Consider the following 19,397-nt stretch of genomic DNA (forward strand, 5'->3'; position numbering starts at 1 on the left):
GAGGACAGTGTTCATTCTATTACCAGAAAACTCAAATAATAGGTGCAAAGTTAACAAAATGAAACTTCCTCGAAACCCCATATCGATGCACTGGATGGGTGACATAGAGGAACACAAAGTGGCATTTTGGTCACGCCCCACCTGTCTGTTGCCCTTCCCTGGCTGCAAACTTCGTTAGATCATGAAGGTGACTTTCAAACTCCTGCTGCACTGTCTCGTTTTAACCAGCTCATCTTGATCATCACACATAAAATGCTGGAGGAACTCAGCAGGTCAGGCGGCATCTACAGAAAAGAGTAAACAGTCGACATTTTGTGTGTGTTGCTTGGATTTTCAGCATCTGCAGATTTTCTCTTGTTTCCCATCTTAACCACGATCATTTTTATTTGCTGTTTGAGGTGAGTGGAGAAGGGTTTAGGGGAAATGTTAAGAGGTAGGTGTTTTTACACTGAGTGTGGTAGATCCTGGAATGCACTTCAGGGCATGATGGGAGAAACTGATACAACGGGAACATTTAAGGCACATAGATGTAGGTAAAGTGGAGGTTGCAAACTATGTAGGAGGGAGGGGAGTGCGTGGAGTAGGTTTACATAGGACAGCACTACACTGAAGACTGAAGGGCTTGTACTGTGCTGTCCTGTTCTACGTTCAATATAGATACAATATTTTAAAATATAAATAAAACTTTTTAAGAAAGCAACATAATTCTTTTAAGACAGTCATGAATTTCCTCATCAGTTGCCTAGAAATGGAAATTAATCTTCAATTTTTGAAGATTCCTTGGCTTTCTTCACTGAGAATATCAGTCTTCACTTTTCAGACTATTAGCCAAGTTCATTGCAAACTAACATTACATCATTAAAATTGGCCAAAGACTGATAAAAGTTTGCAAGGTAGAACCACCCAAGGCTAACACGAGGGGACATAGTTTTGAGCAGCTTGGAAATAGGTACTGAGGGGATGTCAGGGGTAAGTTTTTCAAGCAGAGAGTGGTGGGTGTGTGGAATTCAATGCTGGCAGTGGTAGTGGAGGCAAATACAATAGGGTCTTTTAAGAGATTCTTAGATAGGTAAATGGAGCTTAGAAAAATAGAGGGTTATGCGGTAGGGGAATCCTAGGCAGTCTCTGGAACAGGTTACATGGTCGGCACAACATTGTGGGCTAAAGGGGCCTGTAATGTGCTGTAGATTTCTATGTTCTATGTTCATGGCAAATTCCACATTTTACTAATGAATGTTTTAAGTTAGTTCTGGGCGTAGTGGTTAGTGTGACACTATCACAGTTGAGGGCATTCCAAAATTTGGAGTTCAAATCTGGCACCACTCAGTAAGGAGTCTGTATGTCTTCCCCATGGAATGCATAGGTTTTACCTGGGTTCTTCAGTTTCCTCTCACAGTCCAAACAGGTACTGGGTAGGTTAATTGGACCATGATTAGGTTAGGGTTAATTGCATCAGTATGGGGTTTCTGGGGCAGTGTGGCTCAAAGGGCCTACTCCATACTGAATAAATAAATTGTTCCTTTCCTTATTCCCATGCCACTCTAACCAGTTGTTCATTTCACTGTGCAACAGGGTAGTTGAAGCTGTTAATCAAATTGTGAACACTTTATTAACACACTTTATGAAGACAGAATGATTAAGCAAACAAGCAGCTTTAATAAAGCTTAGAATTGGAGAGTTTCATCCAACTTACACAGTGATTTCATTAAAATAATGACCAGTACAAACCCTTTAACCAAAATATGTCTGGCATATTTTAAACTTTCTCTACAACATAATATTTACAAAAGACAGAGTGAACCATGTACATGTTGTGGCAAAAAAAAAATAGAATCTACATTTTTTTCCTTAACAGGAAACAACACAGGAGAATTAATTTAACAGGAAGTTACACAGTGTTGTTTTGGCTTAGAAATTAACTGAAGAAACAACTGAAGCCAACTGCTAAATGGAAATACTGGGTATAATAACGTGCCATGAAACATGACATTAGATCTGTCACTTACTGGATTTTGCTGAGAATAGATCTCAACCTTTCATCTGCTTCAATTTATTTCATACTTTATTAGGATTTCACAAGTGGGTACAAATTCAGCTGTACAAAAAAAGTATCGTAAAAATACACATTCATATTGTTACCAAAAATGTACCAGTCACGTCCCTTACAAAGTACAAAAAAAAACCTCTTCAAAAAATTGCCAATGCAGAAGTTTTGATTATATTTATATGGTTTGAGGATGCATTTAAAGTGTGGCATGTTGACGGTGGTTTTGAAATGCTAGACAGGAGGTTAAGTCACTATATAAACTAAATCAATAGCATCCTCCATGTAGCATATGATCTTCCACAGCAGTATAAACTGAATAGATCTTTTCCTGTAGACCAATTCCTCAATACAGCTCTCATCAAACTAAGGAATTTGTATTCAGAGACCTGCAGTCATCCACCAGTCAACTGAAACTATTGTATTTCTCAAGAAGAAAGTGATGTATTGTTTGCAATATGATGAGGAGCACCATCACATGCAGCATACTTTCATCAAATGCTGTTGTGTCTTTTTATAATATTAAGCAATATTCAAGCCACCATTTGTAATGTTTGCATGACAGCTAAAGAGTTAAGGAGACTTTCAGGCAGCTTAAACCTTGAAGGAATTCTGTATTAGAAGGGCACTAGAATTGTTTTGATTTACACTGGATTTCAATGAGAAGCATTCTTTCTCAGTGCATTGTAGAAAAGCTGGAAGTTCACAAACCAGTACAGTGAGTTTCTTACTAACATGAATAAAGCCTTTTTAAGAGAGAGAGACAGAAACAGAGACAGAGACATAAATACTTAAAAAAAAATTGCCATTCGATGCCCCATCTAAAAGAGTAAGCAAAACTCATGTACTTACTTGGAAATAAAAAAAAGTTTGAGAAACTATTTTTTAAATAAATTGATTTTCTTATTTTAGCTTAAATTGAAGAAATAGATTTGAAGGGCAAAGAATGCCATTGTTAGTAGAAAAGGTACTGCAAAGCATAAAGCGGTTATAAAAGTTTTTAAATTATTAAACTGTTAAAACTAATTAATATATAATAAAGTAATGCTATAATAAATACAGCTTGGTATTAATATTATGTGTAATTATTGATATCTTAAACTGTGATGTAAAAGCACTGTAATGACTGTATTTAGCTTTAATATAGTATTGCAATATATTGGGCTGAACAAAGTACTCCAAGACTGACTGATCAACTAAAAGTGCTCCTAACAAAGCTCAAAATACATTAAAAATTTCTAGATTTAATTAAATAATACATAATAACAAATTCTAGTGGTTATCTACAGATTCAAGTTCAAATGTGTTAAGCTTAATGATGGTCGTGGAACTAAGGTAACATTCTTTCCAAATGTCATTAAGCTTTTCCTTCATTAAAAGTGCCCTATTTCATCAACAGGAAAATAGTCTCCACAGCTAATTTTACTAAACAATTGTACAATTTAGCAATATTGTTAACAGTGATTTTAAAATTTTAAGTGCTTTCCTTTCTTTTGATGTATAATCAAAGGCAAGGGACAATTTAGCTCATTCAGTTTGGATAGAGAGCCAGAATACGATGGCAAGAAGTTAATTCTACGTATCAAGGTCAAGTTAGCACATTACTTATCTGATGAGGTGATAATCTAGGATTTGTAAATGCATCTTAATAGACATTAAATATGTTTAATTATAATTTAACAAAAAATGAATCAAAAATAAATGATGTACTTTGATATGATATACATTGCAGTAATTCAGTCAATAGTAGGTAATACTATTTCTTTTATGAAAAGATAACAGATTGTTTTCAAGGAGCGTGGTTTGTGCCCAGACCTTTCGATTCACGGTGAACAGCTTCACCTACCCTTGTTCCACTGGTTTCTTCTAATGTGGTTCCTGTCTCAAGCCTCTATTGGAGGCCAGCTCTATGCTAACCATTGAGGCTCTGCGCTCCTAGCAGAAATAACCCTTGAATGGTTTTGCCAGCTGGTAAAGCTCTGTCTTGGCTCACTTTCCATCAATGCTGTAATTTGTTAATTCAATAAGTAAACCTTAAATTCAATGTAAAAATATACAGTCTACAGGCATCAGTGACTCGACTCTCCTGTAAATTCAAAGACCTTCAGCTGGCATCTCAACACACTGGAGAAATAGCACCAACACAATCTCCACAAAATCAACCAAGGAATCCTATGTTAGAAGTGGTTCCCAAATGTAAATCTTTCAAATAATTCAAGAATATGTCCAGTGTATTTCAAAAATTTTCAGTATTATGTAGAATTACATAGCAAACTAAAAAATCTACGACACTCCTGAAATAGAGGCGTATTTTTCTCTCATTCGAGATGTTCACAAAGGATTCTGGGCCACATTACAAATAAATGATAAATCAAATCATTTGAATTTATTCAGTTCTAATCTAACCTAGTTAAACACTGAATATTGGTTTACTGAGGTAGATAGCAATACTGATCAATGTTAATTCAGCATTGTGTGGAAAACTAAAGCAAATTAAAAGGTTTCCTGACCTGACCACAGATCCCTGTTAAGGCTCAAGCAATAACACCCAGAGTGCAATTTAATGCACACAAAATTGCTGGTGGTACGGTATTAACAATCTCAGAAATAACCATTCCCTGTGAAAGGAAAGGTATTCCAATAGTTGCATAATGCTTATAGGCTCTGAGTAATGATGGACATTATTAAATGGGCTTCAACATCAAGGCAAGAGGAGGATTCCAAGTACTACTGAGGCAGAGATATTTACCCCATTGTTTTGGGAGCCCTGGCTTTTCCTATTTTTAGAATGCATTAAGAATGCCCCTCTGCCTATTCTGACTGTTACATTGGGACTGTAATAAACCCTGCTTTCTATTCCTGACAATTAGAAAGACAACCTGTTTTGCTTTCAGGCAATATCACCTCAAGTTAGAGCCAAACTCTGCAAGGTTTTAACCTGCACATTAAAAGTAGCTGCAGAAGGGCCACAACATTGCCTTTACCATAAGACAGACTTACAGTATTGCTGAGAAGACTGTCATGGCCATGACGTGACTGAGGTCCCACAGTCAGGCTGCTATATTGCCAGACACATATTAATAATAAAAGAAGAGCAACCTGCTCTCGGTTCTTGTTATATTTGGGTCTGTTGCTGATGCTCTACTCATTAACAGTCAGAATAATGTGGCATAGATTGGGAAATCAAGGCACCTGTTTGTCTTGCTAATCTCTAAAGATGACATTGGCAGGTGATGGGAAGAAGACAGAAGTAGCAAGTCCACCCTTCCTCTAAATGGAAAACCATCAGTTAAGTTTGTAACTATTGGCTATTAGGGATTGGAAGGTGACTCGAGAAGCTTGCTCGAGGACATGCAAACAGAAAATACTGAGCAAGTCAGGCAGCTCCTGTGTGTGTGGAAAGAGAAAAAGTTAACGTTTCAGTGCCGGAACATTTTGTCAAATTTTTAAATTGCAGTAAATTCAGATTATTTATTTCATTTCAGAGAAAGGCTAAAGTTCTGCAAATGGCTCCAGATCTGAAATATTAACAATTTCACTCTCAACTGGTGCTGAGTGTGTCCAGCATTTACTGTTTTTATTTGTTCAAAGTGAATTGAAGTTTTAACTGGTATTTGTACACAGAATTAAAATGCGGCTATCTATTTTCCATTTCTTTTCCTTCATCACCATTCCCCCCTTTGTAGCTATTTCTACTACTCTCATTACTTCTTAAGCATGAGTACCGTGGGCTGTTGTCTGTTCTGCAGATACTCCAAATCTGTCTTAAGTGGAAGAATGATTTCAGGTACTCAGGCTATCCAGTAGTTTCATGCTTACCATAAGACGAGTCTTATTTTTATTTCACATTTACTTAATTACTTGAATTTAAATTCTCCATCTGCTATTGAGAGATTCAATTTGTGCCTTTGGATCAACAGTGCAGAACGTCAGCTGCTGGTCTAGCAAACTAACCACTATGCCTTTAGACCCCGTGTACAGCTGTGATACATAGACAGTTCTCAAGTAAACAAATTTGAAGGCTGAAAAAAATAATACAATAAAATAAAAGGCAAAAGATTGTTAGTGTTGGCAGGTACACAGATAAATGGATAGATGGGCAACATCTACAGGTCATTAAACTCTTATTATCCTGAGAATATAAACTGAGCTGAATTAAGTGCAATTCTTAAGGAAACTCACTTTAAGAGCTTGTAACCTCTCAAACTTCCCAGAATTCAAACTGGATTGATGGTTGCTAATTTTTGTGTTTGTTTTCCATTTCTGAAACATTATATATAACTTTGGACAGCCAATCTCTTCATTACTACTTATATTTTCTAAATAATTGGGGGATCATCTTCAGATGCTGTTTTCCAAGTTTGAAAAATGTGAAGATTTTCGCCTTTTTTCAGCTGGTGGTGATGTTACTGTAGGTCTGACTTACTTTCATAGTTGAGGTACCCAGTACTGAAGCTGTGATGAAATTATAAGGCAATGATAAAAGCTGCCTGAAACATGCCCTTTCATGCAGTGGTGACATCAGCAACTCCTGTATTTTACCACAGCAGCAAGTGACTCTGCTCAATCTCTGCCTTTTAGCGGACTCTCGGCCAGCCTCACACTGTTTTTTCTTTTAGCTGACTGACAGAAAGAGCCTTACTTTAGTTTGTCTGGGCTAGTTTCACATCAAGCTTAAAACACATGTTTTGAAACAAACTTTAATGCTTCCAAGATGGGGGACACAAAGACATGATGCAGGAGCATATTTTTAAAACGAAATACTATCAAAAGAAACCAGTGAATGTCACATTCAAATGAATGGGACACCAATTTTACTAAATGTCACTACACCACTGCTATATTGGTATAATGAAATTACCAACATGTAAAAGGCACTTTTTAGGCAGCTTTGGAGATGACAATTTCCATTAGACAGTTTTCTCTCATCTGTAATTATGAGTCATTTCATCTGGCACGGTGGTCCATCAGTGAAGAAGTTGTCTTACGCTGTTCAGAATGAAATATCACACAAAGGAAGAAAACCCAGTCACAGGAGTCCTTGACCCAGAAGCGGGCTGAGCCGTGGGCACGTACGCACCGCCTGAACTCTGCGTTGTGATCACTGTTGGGTAGTACGGCTCCTGCTCACCATCTGTGCATTCTTCATAAGTGTAAGCTGAAGCTCGAGGAAGCCCCTTTGGCTGCCTCTTCCATGAGTTGAAGTAGGTGGGATCACTCATATAGTGGTTCACAAATGAGTGTGTGCTTTTTGGTAATTCACCTTCATACTCACTGTCAGTTGCCTGGAAAAGAATAACATTTTCAAGCTTTCCTTCTAGTTTTTTTTAAAAATATACTTATTTTCTATTGTCCAGGTTCATTTAACATACTGTGACAATATACAGGCCAGGCCTCTCTACCTTCAGATCAAACTGATTAAGAAAACACTATTATAATTTGGGACTTTTCTACCTTAACTTAAAGATCTTGTTTTCTATATGCAAGATTTATAGAACAGTTTATTGCTCCTTATTGCCTCAATTATCTTCAGTGGCTGAGAACCCTTGCTATATTTTGGTCACATCCACTGGTTAGCAAATGGAAACACTTTGCTTTGGTTTATCTCTGGAGATGGAATTGTCCCTGCAACACAGTTGGGAACTTTCTTATACCTTTAACAAGCAACAGAACATCACCTACAGACTTAGTTTCAGATTTTTACTGGACTGCAGCTTTTTAAAACAACAGCTGAATAAGTGGTTCAAATACAAGGTGTCTGGAACTGCCGATTTTTTGCAATACCCCCTAAAAAGAAAATAACCAATACATTTTCTTTTAAAATTTCAAAACCAAACTACTGTTTTATAGTTAGCCTTTCTAAGTATTTTCCCCCATGTGGGAAGTACATGAGCTGTGACCCATTCTACTACATGTTTCAAAATGAGTCAATGAAGTATATTTCTATTTTTAACATCTAATGCTTCAAATCAATTGGGTGTAGCTTTGTAAGGAAAATTAGCCAGAGGGAATTTGTGAGAACCTTTAAAATGTTCTTTCTATTACATCTGATGTGGCAAGCAGTATTGTGTGTCTTGGCATGAATATACACATACACCAAAGATTTGAAAATACTGCTCAATAAAACTATCCCTAACAATTATGGATTTGAAAAATTGCCAGTCAAACTTTACAAGTACTGACTGTGATATGCATAGATGAGAAAATCACACTTTTTATTTTCTTTGAATGGAATGATGTTATGGAAATACAGCTGTTAAAGTTGAGTATAGTTGAAACAGTGAAGGGCCACATAACTCAGTCCTGCTTCTGATAACATTCTTATTGAAAGTGATCCAAACTGGTAGCAAGACCAATTCTTAGGAAGATGTCAGATACAGCGAGGCTAGTACTATTGCCCAGTCCTAGTGGTTCATAACGTTAATTTGTGCATATATTCCTTTTTTTAAAAAATATAACTAGTTTTCTCTTAGAAACCAATGGACATTTACGAGAATCAAATCAGTAATGAGGCCAAATTGGTTGGCTGGGCTTATTTTCTCTGGAACAGAGGAATGAGGGGATTACTTTCTGGGAGGTATAGCTTTAAAACATACGGAGGGATTTGAGTGGAAACAAGGAAATCCTGGAGGCGATAGAGTTCACTGAGGGCAAGGGCGGTAGAAGCAGACACCTTCACCTTATTTTGTACGTATCTAGATGTGTACTTGAAGATCTACAGGGCTCAAAAGTGTTTGTTCCAAAGCAGTAAATACCAGTGACAGGATAGACTTAGGCAAGTTTTTGAAGCTGTGAAAGGGATAATATATCCTCTCTCTCTCTCTCCCTACAACATCTATAGTTAGTGGCCTTTCAGCACACAGGAATAGAAATGTTTGGATTCAAGCAACAGTCCAGAGTTGTGATTGTTGTCCCTTCTATGGCTGCACAGTGGTATACAAGATCCAATGGACATAAGATGAAACAGAAGAATTGTCATTTACCTCTGACCCTGATATTTCAGTAGGCTTCTCTGTTAAAGTGGTGCTCTCTGTCAGCATTATCCCATTGTAGTTATTACATAAATCCTCATCGGAATAGCGTAACCCTCCAGGGCTTGGCCTTGGTGGAAACCTTGTAAGAAGACAAATTATGATTGTTCACACTTCCAGCAGTTAGAACACAGAAGAGCAGGCCCTGCAGCCCACAAAGTTGTGCCAATTCAAATAAATTAGTATTCAAAGGGCCAACAAAAATCTTCCCTTATGCCTGCAAAGTCCATATTCCTCCATTTTGCTCATATTCAGGTGCCTAAGTGTCTCTTAAATGTCCCTAACGAATCTGCTTCTACCACTACCCCAAGTGACGTATTCCAGGCACCCATCACTTTGTATAAAAAAATCTTGCCACTCACATCTCCTTTAAAATTTTCCCTCTCACCTTAAATGCATGCCATCTAATATTAGACATTTCAACCCTGGGAAAAAGATACAGTCTGTCTACTCTATATCTATGCCTTATAAACCTTTATCATATCACCCATCAGCCTGCAGTGCTCCAGAGAAATCAACCCAAGTTTGTCCAACCCTTTGTTATAGTACATGTCCTCTAATCCAGGCAGCATCCTGGTAAACTTCTTCTGCACCCTCTCCAAAGACTCCACATCATCCTTAGAATGGCCAGGTCTGTAAGCAATACTCCAGATGTAGTGTTTTAGAACTTTTAGAAGTTTATCAATATATTAACATAATAAGCAAATGATGTAAAATATAACTTCAGGTTTAAAGACCAATATATTGCCGATACTGAGGTAGTTACTACAAATAAAGTTTAATATTAGCAAATAAATTATTTGTAAATGACACGTAGTGTCAAAACGATACACCATTTATCTGAGATAACAATGACATACCCAAGTAAACCAAGGAAGGTCATGTTTGCTGTAAAGGTTGTTGTAAGGCTCAAGAGACTATTTCTACCGCACGAAGCAACACTAAGTATGAAAGGTGCAGCATACATGCAAATACTGACTGGGTTGTGGACAGAAACAGGGAGACATCCGCAAGAGGAACTTATCTCAGAGGTTTTAGATCTGATACAAGAAAAAAGTCCAGTGTGCTGTCGACACAGTTGCAAATATGCCCCAGATTAAACACACAAGGAAAATAGCATTGACAGAGGAAGAGCTAATGTTTTAGGACAATGAAATATTGTTAAGAGCTGTTGTTTAAATTTCAGATTTCCAACATCTATAGGCTTTTATATTTGCTTTGAAAGAAATGTCTTAACATTGAAGTTAAGCTAAATGCTTAGTTTCTACAAAAAGCTCATGCTTGTCCCTTTTAAACCCTATATGTTGCCTGCAGGGAGAAATGCTCAGTGGAGATGCTGAAATGTGACTGCTGTGATAATCATAAACTGAGTTCAGCTGTGATCAGGTGCAAGTCCTTACCTGGTGCCATTTTTCTTACAGAAATTGCTCTTGACAGTCAAATGTCTACTATTTAGCTCCAGGGCAGTAAACCCTCCATTATCCAAGGTGAGAGTTTCTTCCACATTCGAACAACTTTTACCTACAGCATAAGATAGCTGTCATAAGACCAGAGGTGTTTGCTGTTGGGATACACAGCTGAGGGTGAGATTTACTTTTGACCTTTTTTATAAGCAGAAAATATAGACCTTGGTTCCTTTTGCAGATCAAGAAAACTTGCAGCTCTGTGCAATATTATAGCATTACTGAAAACAAGAACATAATTCAAATAAAGACAGATTTGAAGAACAAGGGAATGAAGAAAGTGCTTTTATTTTAAGCTATTAAGGAAAAGTAGTCTTATTGTACAAAAGATTTTAACCACTACTGGGATTTGATTAAAGTGAATGACAAGGTCATTATGTAAGTTTTACAATTCACTTGTCTAAATTCAATCACATACTTCTATTACTTTCAGTTACACAACTGAAAATTGACATTATTCAGAAAAAACTGCAAATCTTCAACCCTCTATTGTCTGTGAAGCCCCAGTGAAGACTCAGTGCTACAATTTATAGAGTTCAAACACCAGAAGATGAGAGATGAGGTAGATAATTTTTCTGATATATAGGTTAGCAAAGATAACATCCAACGTTATGCAGATTTAGAGTGCTTCAGTGGCACGACCAGGGACCAGGAAAATAAACGAGACAGATATATGCACAGTGAAATGAGGGCTTTTGAATAAATGAAGATGTTTCTGGAGCAAGTTTACATCAGAGACTAAAGACTAGTTAGCAGAGTATGCAGCTGGGTGTGGAGCTTGAGAATAGTCAGCAAAAGATCCTCTGGCCTCGTTGCCCACAGGAATGGTACCGGAGGATTGGAGGGAGGCGAATGTTGTTCCCTTGTTCAAAAAAGGTAGTAGGGATAGTCCAGGTAATTATAGACCAGTGAGCCTTAAGTCTGTGGTGGGAAAGCTGTTGGAAGAGATTCTTAGAGATAGGATCTATGGGTATTTAGAGAATCATGGTCTGACCAGGGACAGTCAGCATGGCTTTGTGAAGGGCAGATCGTGTCTAACAAGCCTGATAGAGTTCTTTGAGGAGGTGACCAGGCACATACGAGGGTGAAGCAGTGGATGTGATCTATATGGATTTTAGTAAGGCATTTGACAAGGTTCCACATGGTAGGCTTATTCAGAAAGTTAGAAGGCATGGGATCCAGGGAAGTTTGGCCAGGTGGATTCAGAATTGGCTTGCCTGCAGAAGGCAGAGGGTGGTGGTGGAGGGAGTACATTCAGATTGGAGGATTGTGACTAGTGGTGTCCCACAAGGATCTGTTCTGGGACCTCTACTTTTCGTGATTTTTATTAACGACCTGGATGTGGGGGTAAAAGGGTGGGTTGGCAAATTTGCGGACGACACAAAGGTTGGTGGTGTTGTAGATAGTGTAGAGGATTGTCAAAGATTGCAGAGAGACATTGATAGGATGCAGAAGTGCCAGATGGAGTTCAACCCAGAGAAGTGTGAGGTGGTACACTTTGGAAGGACAAACTCCAAGGCAGAGTACAAAGTAAATGGCAGGATACTTGGTAGTGTGGCAGAGCAGAGGGATCTTGGGGTACATGTCCATTGATCCCTGAAAGTTGCCTCACAGGTGGATAGGGTAGTTAAGAAAGCTTATGGGGTGTTAGCTTTCATAAGTTGAGGGATAGAGTTTAAGAGTTGCAATGTAATGATGCAGCTCTATAAAACTCTGGTTAGGCCACACTTGGAGTACTGTGTCTAGTTCTGGCCACCTCACTATAGGAAGGATGTGGAAGCATTGGAAAGGGTACAGAGGAGACTTACCAGGATGCTGCCTGGTTTAGGAAGTATGCATTATGATCAGAGATTAAGGGAGCTAGGGCTTTTCTCTTTGGAGAGGAGGAGGATGAGAGGACACATGATAGAGGTGTACAAGATAATAAGAGGAATAGATAGAGTGGATAGCCAGCGCCTCTTCCCCAGGGCACCACTGCTCAATACAAGAGGACATGGATTTAAGGTAAGGGGTGGGAAGTTCAAGGGGGATATTAGAGGGAGGTTTTTTACTCAGAGAGTGGTTGGTGCGTGGAATGCACTGCCTGAGTCAGTGGTGGAGGCAGATACACTAGTGAAGTTTAAGAGACTTCTAGACAGGTATATGGAGGAATCTAAGGTGGGGGCTTATATGGGAGACAGGGTTTGAGGGTCGGCACAACATTGTGGGCCGAAGGGCCTGTACTGTGCTGTACTATTCTATGTTCTAAAACATGGAGATAAAAAGGTATTTGAGTACAAGAATAAGGTTTTTCCACATGATATACTTAGGAAATGAAATGAGGTTGGTAAGGAATGGTGCAGATAGGATGAAAAGTAGATGAAAGACTTCTGGATGAATGGCAGTCTGTTAAAGAATGACCTGCGGTGTAGGTAAACAACATTAGAGAAATCAAACTTGGAGGTGCTCAAGGTATTAGAGAGTATGAGTGAAGTAAAGCATAGATAAATTTCATAGCAATTTTGGTATAGAGTCTTAAGCTCAGATCAGGTTTGAGTAAGATGTGTTTATGTTCAGTGAGTTCAAATACAGCGAATTGTTTTCGAGAGCACTGAACAAAAACTCCAGACCTGTTCATATTGAAATGGGTGAAGTTTGGGGTTTTGAGCACAGTGACAGAAGGAGATAAAGGTAATTGTGAAGAAAGGGACAGATGAACATTGCTATTTACATGGGAGGATTATGTGAATCCAGAGAGTGATGCTGAGAGCCAACACGTAACTGAGAAATGTTAGGGAGCCAAAGATGAATCTCAAGAACATTTCACCGGAACTGGCAAAAGGGGGAAGAGATGTACCAATTCCATTAGTAAATGTTGAAGACTGGTGAGATAAAATTTGAAAGAGTATCTCAAATAACTCGAACAGTGAAGTGTAGAAATTGGATATGTTGATGCTTTGGAATCTGTGAAAGAGGGTGGGGTGGGGGCGGGAAGGTGGCCATGGTAATGGGCATTAATTTGAATTCCTTCTGTCTAATAATACCAGAGACTGAAACAATTAAAATTCCCTACCATGTAACCATACAACAATTCAGCACGGTAACAGGCCATCTCGGCCCTTTTAGTCCATGCCCAACGCTTACTCTCACCTAGTCCCACCGACCTGCACTCAGCCCATAACCCTCCGTTCCTTTCCTGTTGATATAGCTATCCAATTTTACTTTAAACGACAATATCGAACCTGCCTCTACCACTTCTACTGGAAGCTCGTTCCACACAGTTACCACTCTGAGTAAAGAAGTTCCCCCCTCATGTTACCCTAAACTTTTGCCCCCTAACTCTCAGCTCATGTCCTGTTTGAATCTCCCCTACTCTCAATGGAAAAAGCCTAGCCACGTCAACTCTACCTATCCCCCTCATAATTTTAAATACCTCTATTAAGTCCCCCCTCAACCTTCTATGCTCCGAAGAATAAAGACCCAACTTGTTCAACCTTTCTCTGTAACTTAGGTGCTGAAATCCAGGTAACATTCTAGTAAATCTTCTCTGTACTCTATTTCGTTGACATCTTTCCTATAATTCAGTGACCAGAACTGTACACAATACTCCAAATTTGGCCTTAACCAATGCCTTGTACAATTTTAACAGTACATCCCAACTCCTATACTCAATGCTCTGATTTATAAAGGCCAGCATACCAAAAGCTTTCTTCACCACCCTATCCACATGAGATGCCACCTTCAGGGAACTATGCACCATTATTCCTAAATCCCTCTGTTCTACTGCATTCTTCAATGCCCTACCATTTACCATGCATGTCCTATTTTGATTAGTCCTACCAAAATGTAGTACCTCACATTTATCAACATTAAACTCCATCTGCCATCTTTCAGCCCACTCTTCTAACTGGCCTAAATCTCTCTGCAAGCTTTGAAAACCTACTTCATTATCCACGACGCCACCTTAGTATCATCTGCATACTTACTAATGCAATTTACCATCCCATCATCCAGATCATTAATGTATATGACAAACAACATAATAAAGCAGTTTTTTTTTTTTTTTTTTTTACCATTGCTGTTCTTGTACTTCTTGTTCTGTCCATGTAGGATCAGCCCAAACACCATGAGAAGGATGAGAATGAGGCTGCAGAGCGCCATCACTATCAGGAACCACCACTCTTCATAAAATGGAGGATTTCCCACCTGAGCTGTAAGACAAACCACAGTAATATGGTTAAAGTAGTGAGGATTTCAACTTTCCAATATTTATAGGAACTGTCTTAGTTCAAGTGGCTTAGTTGGGGTAGAATTTCTTTAATGCTCATCAGTTTTTTTTTTTTTTTTTTTTTTTTTTTTTTTTTGAGAGAACATATAAACAGTCCTACTGGTGATGGGGAAGTACTCAGCTTTATTTTAGAAAATAAAGCAGGGCAGTTGGCAATGGAGGAACACATGAGAAATCGTGACCATAATTCTGTATGTTTCAAGGTAGTTACACAAAGGGAGATGTTGGTCCCTAAACTAAGGTCTTGGATTGGGAGAAGACTAATCTCATTTTTAAGCATGAGAGAAGAACTGGCAAAAGTAGACTGGGAGTAGTTGTTTCCAAATAAAAGTGCAGTTGAAAAGCGGGACTTTAAAAGAGAGAGTTCGATGCTGGCCTATTCCAGTAAGGGTGAAAAACAAAGATTGTGAGATTCAGAAAACTTGGTTGAAAAAGGATATTAAAGGTTTGATTGGGGAAAGAAAAGGAAACCTCTGGCAGTTTTGTGTTGGTTGCTCCTCGTTTCCGACTATGACGTTTGTCTGTGCAGCTCAGCAATTGTGCGATTGGGTAAAGAGCCTTACAGCGAAAAACCTATGTGGTGGGGGCTGGCAGGTATAGGCAATTGGCATCAGGTAGGCTTTTGAGGAATATTGAGTGTGTAGGAGAAGCCTTAAGAAATTAGGAGGGCAAGAAAAAAGGGATGATGAAATATCTTTGGTAAGAAAGATCAAGGAGAACTTCAAGGTTCTACAGGTACATTGCGCAAGATGGTAGCCATGGTAATAGTGGGTACCCCTAGATACTAAAGGGTAATCTGTGTGTGGAGTCAAATGATGTAGGCAAAATCTATGTTAATACTTCTCCTCTGTATTCACTGAGGAGAAAAAGATAGAAACAGCGAATTCAAGAAGGGAACTGTACATAATCTGCAGCAAGTCAATTAAGAAGGTAGGCATGTTATGGGATGCTTAACAGTTGATAAGTCCCTGGGGCCAGATAAGATCTATCCAAGTTTGATTTTGGGAAACAAGAGAGTTGATAACTGGGGCCTTAATGAAGAGTTCTGCATATTTGTTAGGCATAGGTGAGAAGCCACTGGATTTTATTTATGAAGTGTTGCATTAAGCTAACTTCAGGTTAGCAAGTCTTGCGTCAGTAATAAGGGAACAATGGAAGAAAATTTTAGGGAAGGCATTGGTGTACATTTGAGAAGGCAGGTAGAGGCTGATCAGTGATAGTCAGGCTCTGCAAGGTGATATACTGCCTAATATGAGGTGGTACCTAAAGACCAATATAGGTAGCATAGTGTAAATCTGTGACTGGTGGTGTGCCCTAAAGACTAGTGCTGGGACTTTTTTTGTTTGTAATGCATATTAAATACTTGGCTATGAATATAGGAGGTATGATTAGTAAGACTGGCAATGTCATAAAAATTATTAGCATTGTGGACAGTTACTTTTTTCCCCTCATCCCTCCACCCTAGCCTTTGTATTTTCTGGTTTCTAAAATTACAGTGCCAAGTGTTAAAGTGTTCACCAACCACCCCCCCCAAGGAAATTTTTATGTTTTATTGTTCTACAACATTGAATCACAGTGGATCTAATTTAACTTTTTTGACACTGATCAAATGAAGAGTCTTTCCTGTCAAACTGAAAAGAAATTTCTACAAATTGGTCTAAATTAATTACAATTATTAGACATAAAATAATTGGATTCTATAATTACTCACCCGCTTCAAGTCAGTATTTAGTAGATGCACCTTTGGCAGCTATTACAGCCTTGAGTCTGTGTGGATGGGTCTCTATCAGCTTTGCACATGTGGACACTGCAATTTTTCCCCTTTCTTCTTTACAAAACTACTCAAGCTCTGCCAAGATTGCATGGGGATCGTGAGTGGCAGCCCCTTTCAAGTCCAACCACAAGTTCTCAATTGGATTGAGGTCTGTACTCTGACTTGGCTGCTCCAGCTTTGCTGTTTTTAAGCCATTCCTGGCTTTATGCGTGTGGTCATTGTCTTGCTGGAAAAGAAATCTTCTCCAAAGTCACAGTTCTCTTGCAGACTGCATCAGGTTTTTAAGGATGGCCTACTCGAGGCAGATTTAATAGCTGTGCCATATTCTTTCCATTTTTTGATGATTGACTTAACTGTATTCCAAAGGGACTCAGAAATTTTCTTGTATCCATTTCCTGACTTCCACTTTACAATAACCTTTTTGTGGAGTTGCTTGGAGTGTTCTTTTGTCTTCATGGTGTAGTTTTTGCCAGGATACTGACTCACCAGCAGTTGGCCCTTCCAGATACAGGTGTATTTTTACTACAATCACTTGAAACACCTTGACTGCACACAGGTATCTCCACTTAATTAATTATGCCACTTCTAAAACTAATTAACTGCACCAGTGATGATTTGGTGTGTCCTTTTCGAGGGGGTGAATCCTTCAGCAATTATTTTGTGTTTTATATTTCTAATTACTTTAAATCACTTTGTCAGGATCTGTTCTCACTTTGACATGAAAGAGTCTTTTTCTGTTGATCAGTGTCAAAAAAGCCAAATTAAATCCACTGTGATTCAATATTGTAAAATAATAAAACATGAAACCTTCCAAGGGGACAGAATACTGTTTTTATAGTCACCTTATTTCTGGTTCCAGGATTGTTTATCAAAATTCTATTGTCAGTATTGAACTTTGCTTCTTTCTTTTCAAACACTCATGTCTGAATCCCATCATGGGCAAAGCCCTCCCCACCATTGAGCACATCTATACAGAAAACTGCATCTGTCATCAGGGACTTCCACCACCCAGGTCACGCTCTCTTCTCATTGCTGTCATCAGGAAGATACAAGAGCCTCAGGACTCGCACCACCAGCTTCAGAAACAGTTATAATCCCTCAACTGTCAGGCTTTTAAACCAGAGATGATAACTTCACTCAACAGCACTCGCCCCATCACTGAATGGTCCTCACCAACTATGGACTCACTTTCAGTCTCACTCTTCATACCATATTCTCAATATTTATTGCTTATTTATTTATTATCACCATCATTATTCCTTTTCTTTTCTTTCTTTTAGTACTTGCATAGCTTATTGTCTTTTGCACACTGTTTGTCTGCCCTGTGGGTGCAGTCTTTCATTGATTTTAATATGGTTATTGGATTTATTGACTATGCCTGCAAAAAATGAAGCTCAGGGTTGCATAGGTGACATATGTGTACTTTGGTAATAAATTTACTTTGAACTTTGGATTTTTGGCATCATTCTGTTAAACTGCCTGCGCAACCTCTAGGGTCCTGAGGTATTACGTCCAGAACTGAACACAAAATGTTAACTAAATCTGACTCAATACCTGTGTCCGTCAGTTTCCTATTGTTCCAGGACATAAGGGTGCTGAGGAAGAGGACTTCTTGGAATGTATGTGGGATGGTGTTTTGAACCAACATGTCGAGGAACCAACTAGAGAGCAGGCTATTCCAGACTGGGTATTGAGCAATGAGGAAGGGTTAATTAGCAATCATTGTCGTGAGAGGCCCCGTGGGTAAGAGTGACCATAATATGGTGGAATTCTTCATTGAGATGGAGAGTGACATAGTTAATTCAGAAACAAAGGTTCTGAACTTAAAGAAGGGTAACTTTGAAGGTATGAGACGTGAATTAGCTAGATAGACTGGCAAATGACACTTAAAGGATTGACGGTGGATATGCAATGGCAAGCATTTAAAGATGGCATGGATGAACTACAACAATTGTTCATCCCAGTTTGGCAAAAGAATAAATCAAGGAAGGTAGTGCACCCGTGGCTGACAAGGGAAATTAGGGATAGTATCAATTCCAAAGAAGAAGCATACAAATTAGCCAGAAAAAGTGGCTCACCTGAGGACTGGGAGAAATTCAGAGTTCAGCAGAGGAGGACAAAGGGCTTAATTAGGAAGGGGAAAAAAGATTATGAGAGAAAACTGGCAGGGAACATAAAAACTGATTGTAAAAGCTTTTATAGATATGTGTAAAGAAAAAGATTGGTTAAGACAAATGTAGGTCCCCTACAGACAGAAACAGGTGAATTGAATATGGGGAGCAAGGACATGGCAGACCAATTGAATAATTACTTTGGTTCTGTCTTCACTAAGGAGGACATAAATAATCTTCCGGAAATAGTAGGGGACAGAGGGTCCAGTGAGATGGAGGAACTGAGGGAAATACATGTTAGTAGGGAAGTGGTGTTAAGTAAATTGAAGGGATTAAAGGCAGATAAATCCCTAGGGCCGGATGGTCTGCATCCCAGAGTGCTTAAGGAAGTAGACCAAGAAATAGTGGATGCATTAGTCATAATTTTTCAAAACTCTTTAGATTCTGGACTAGTTCCTGAGGATTGGAGGGTGGCTAATGTAACCCCACTTTTTAAAAAAGGAGGGAGAGAGAAACCAGGGAATTATAGACCGGTTAGCCTAACATGGGTGGTGGGGAAACTGCTAGAGTCAGTTATCAAAGATGTGATAACAGCACATTTGGAAAGCAGTGAAATCATCGGACAAAGTCAGTATGGATTTCTAAAAGGAAAGTCATGTCTGACGAATCTCATAGAATTTTTTGAGGATGTAACTAGTAGAGTGGAT

General features: G+C 38.7%; 1 protein-coding gene across 2 annotated transcripts in view; it reads right to left on the minus strand.

The window, feature by feature from the left end:
- Positions 1–1,663: 1,663 nt before the first annotated feature.
- sdk1a (sidekick cell adhesion molecule 1a) overlaps positions 1,664–19,397 on the minus strand; it is a 744,722-nt gene continuing 726,988 nt past the window's right edge. For both annotated transcript variants that reach the window (XM_072268711.1, XM_072268712.1), the window contains 4 exons: positions 14,591–14,728; positions 10,476–10,596; positions 9,028–9,157; positions 1,664–7,329 (listed from right to left, as the gene is read on the minus strand). In XM_072268711.1, the coding sequence (XP_072124812.1) occupies positions 7,051–7,329; positions 9,028–9,157; positions 10,476–10,596; positions 14,591–14,728 (668 nt within the window). In that variant the 3' untranslated portion in view covers positions 1,664–7,050. The remainder of the gene's footprint in view (positions 7,330–9,027; positions 9,158–10,475; positions 10,597–14,590; positions 14,729–19,397) is intronic.

This window comes from Mobula birostris, chromosome 9 (genome assembly GCF_030028105.1).
Source record: "Mobula birostris isolate sMobBir1 chromosome 9, sMobBir1.hap1, whole genome shotgun sequence".
In the NCBI taxonomy this organism is placed as follows: Eukaryota; Metazoa; Chordata; class Chondrichthyes; order Myliobatiformes; family Myliobatidae; genus Mobula; species Mobula birostris.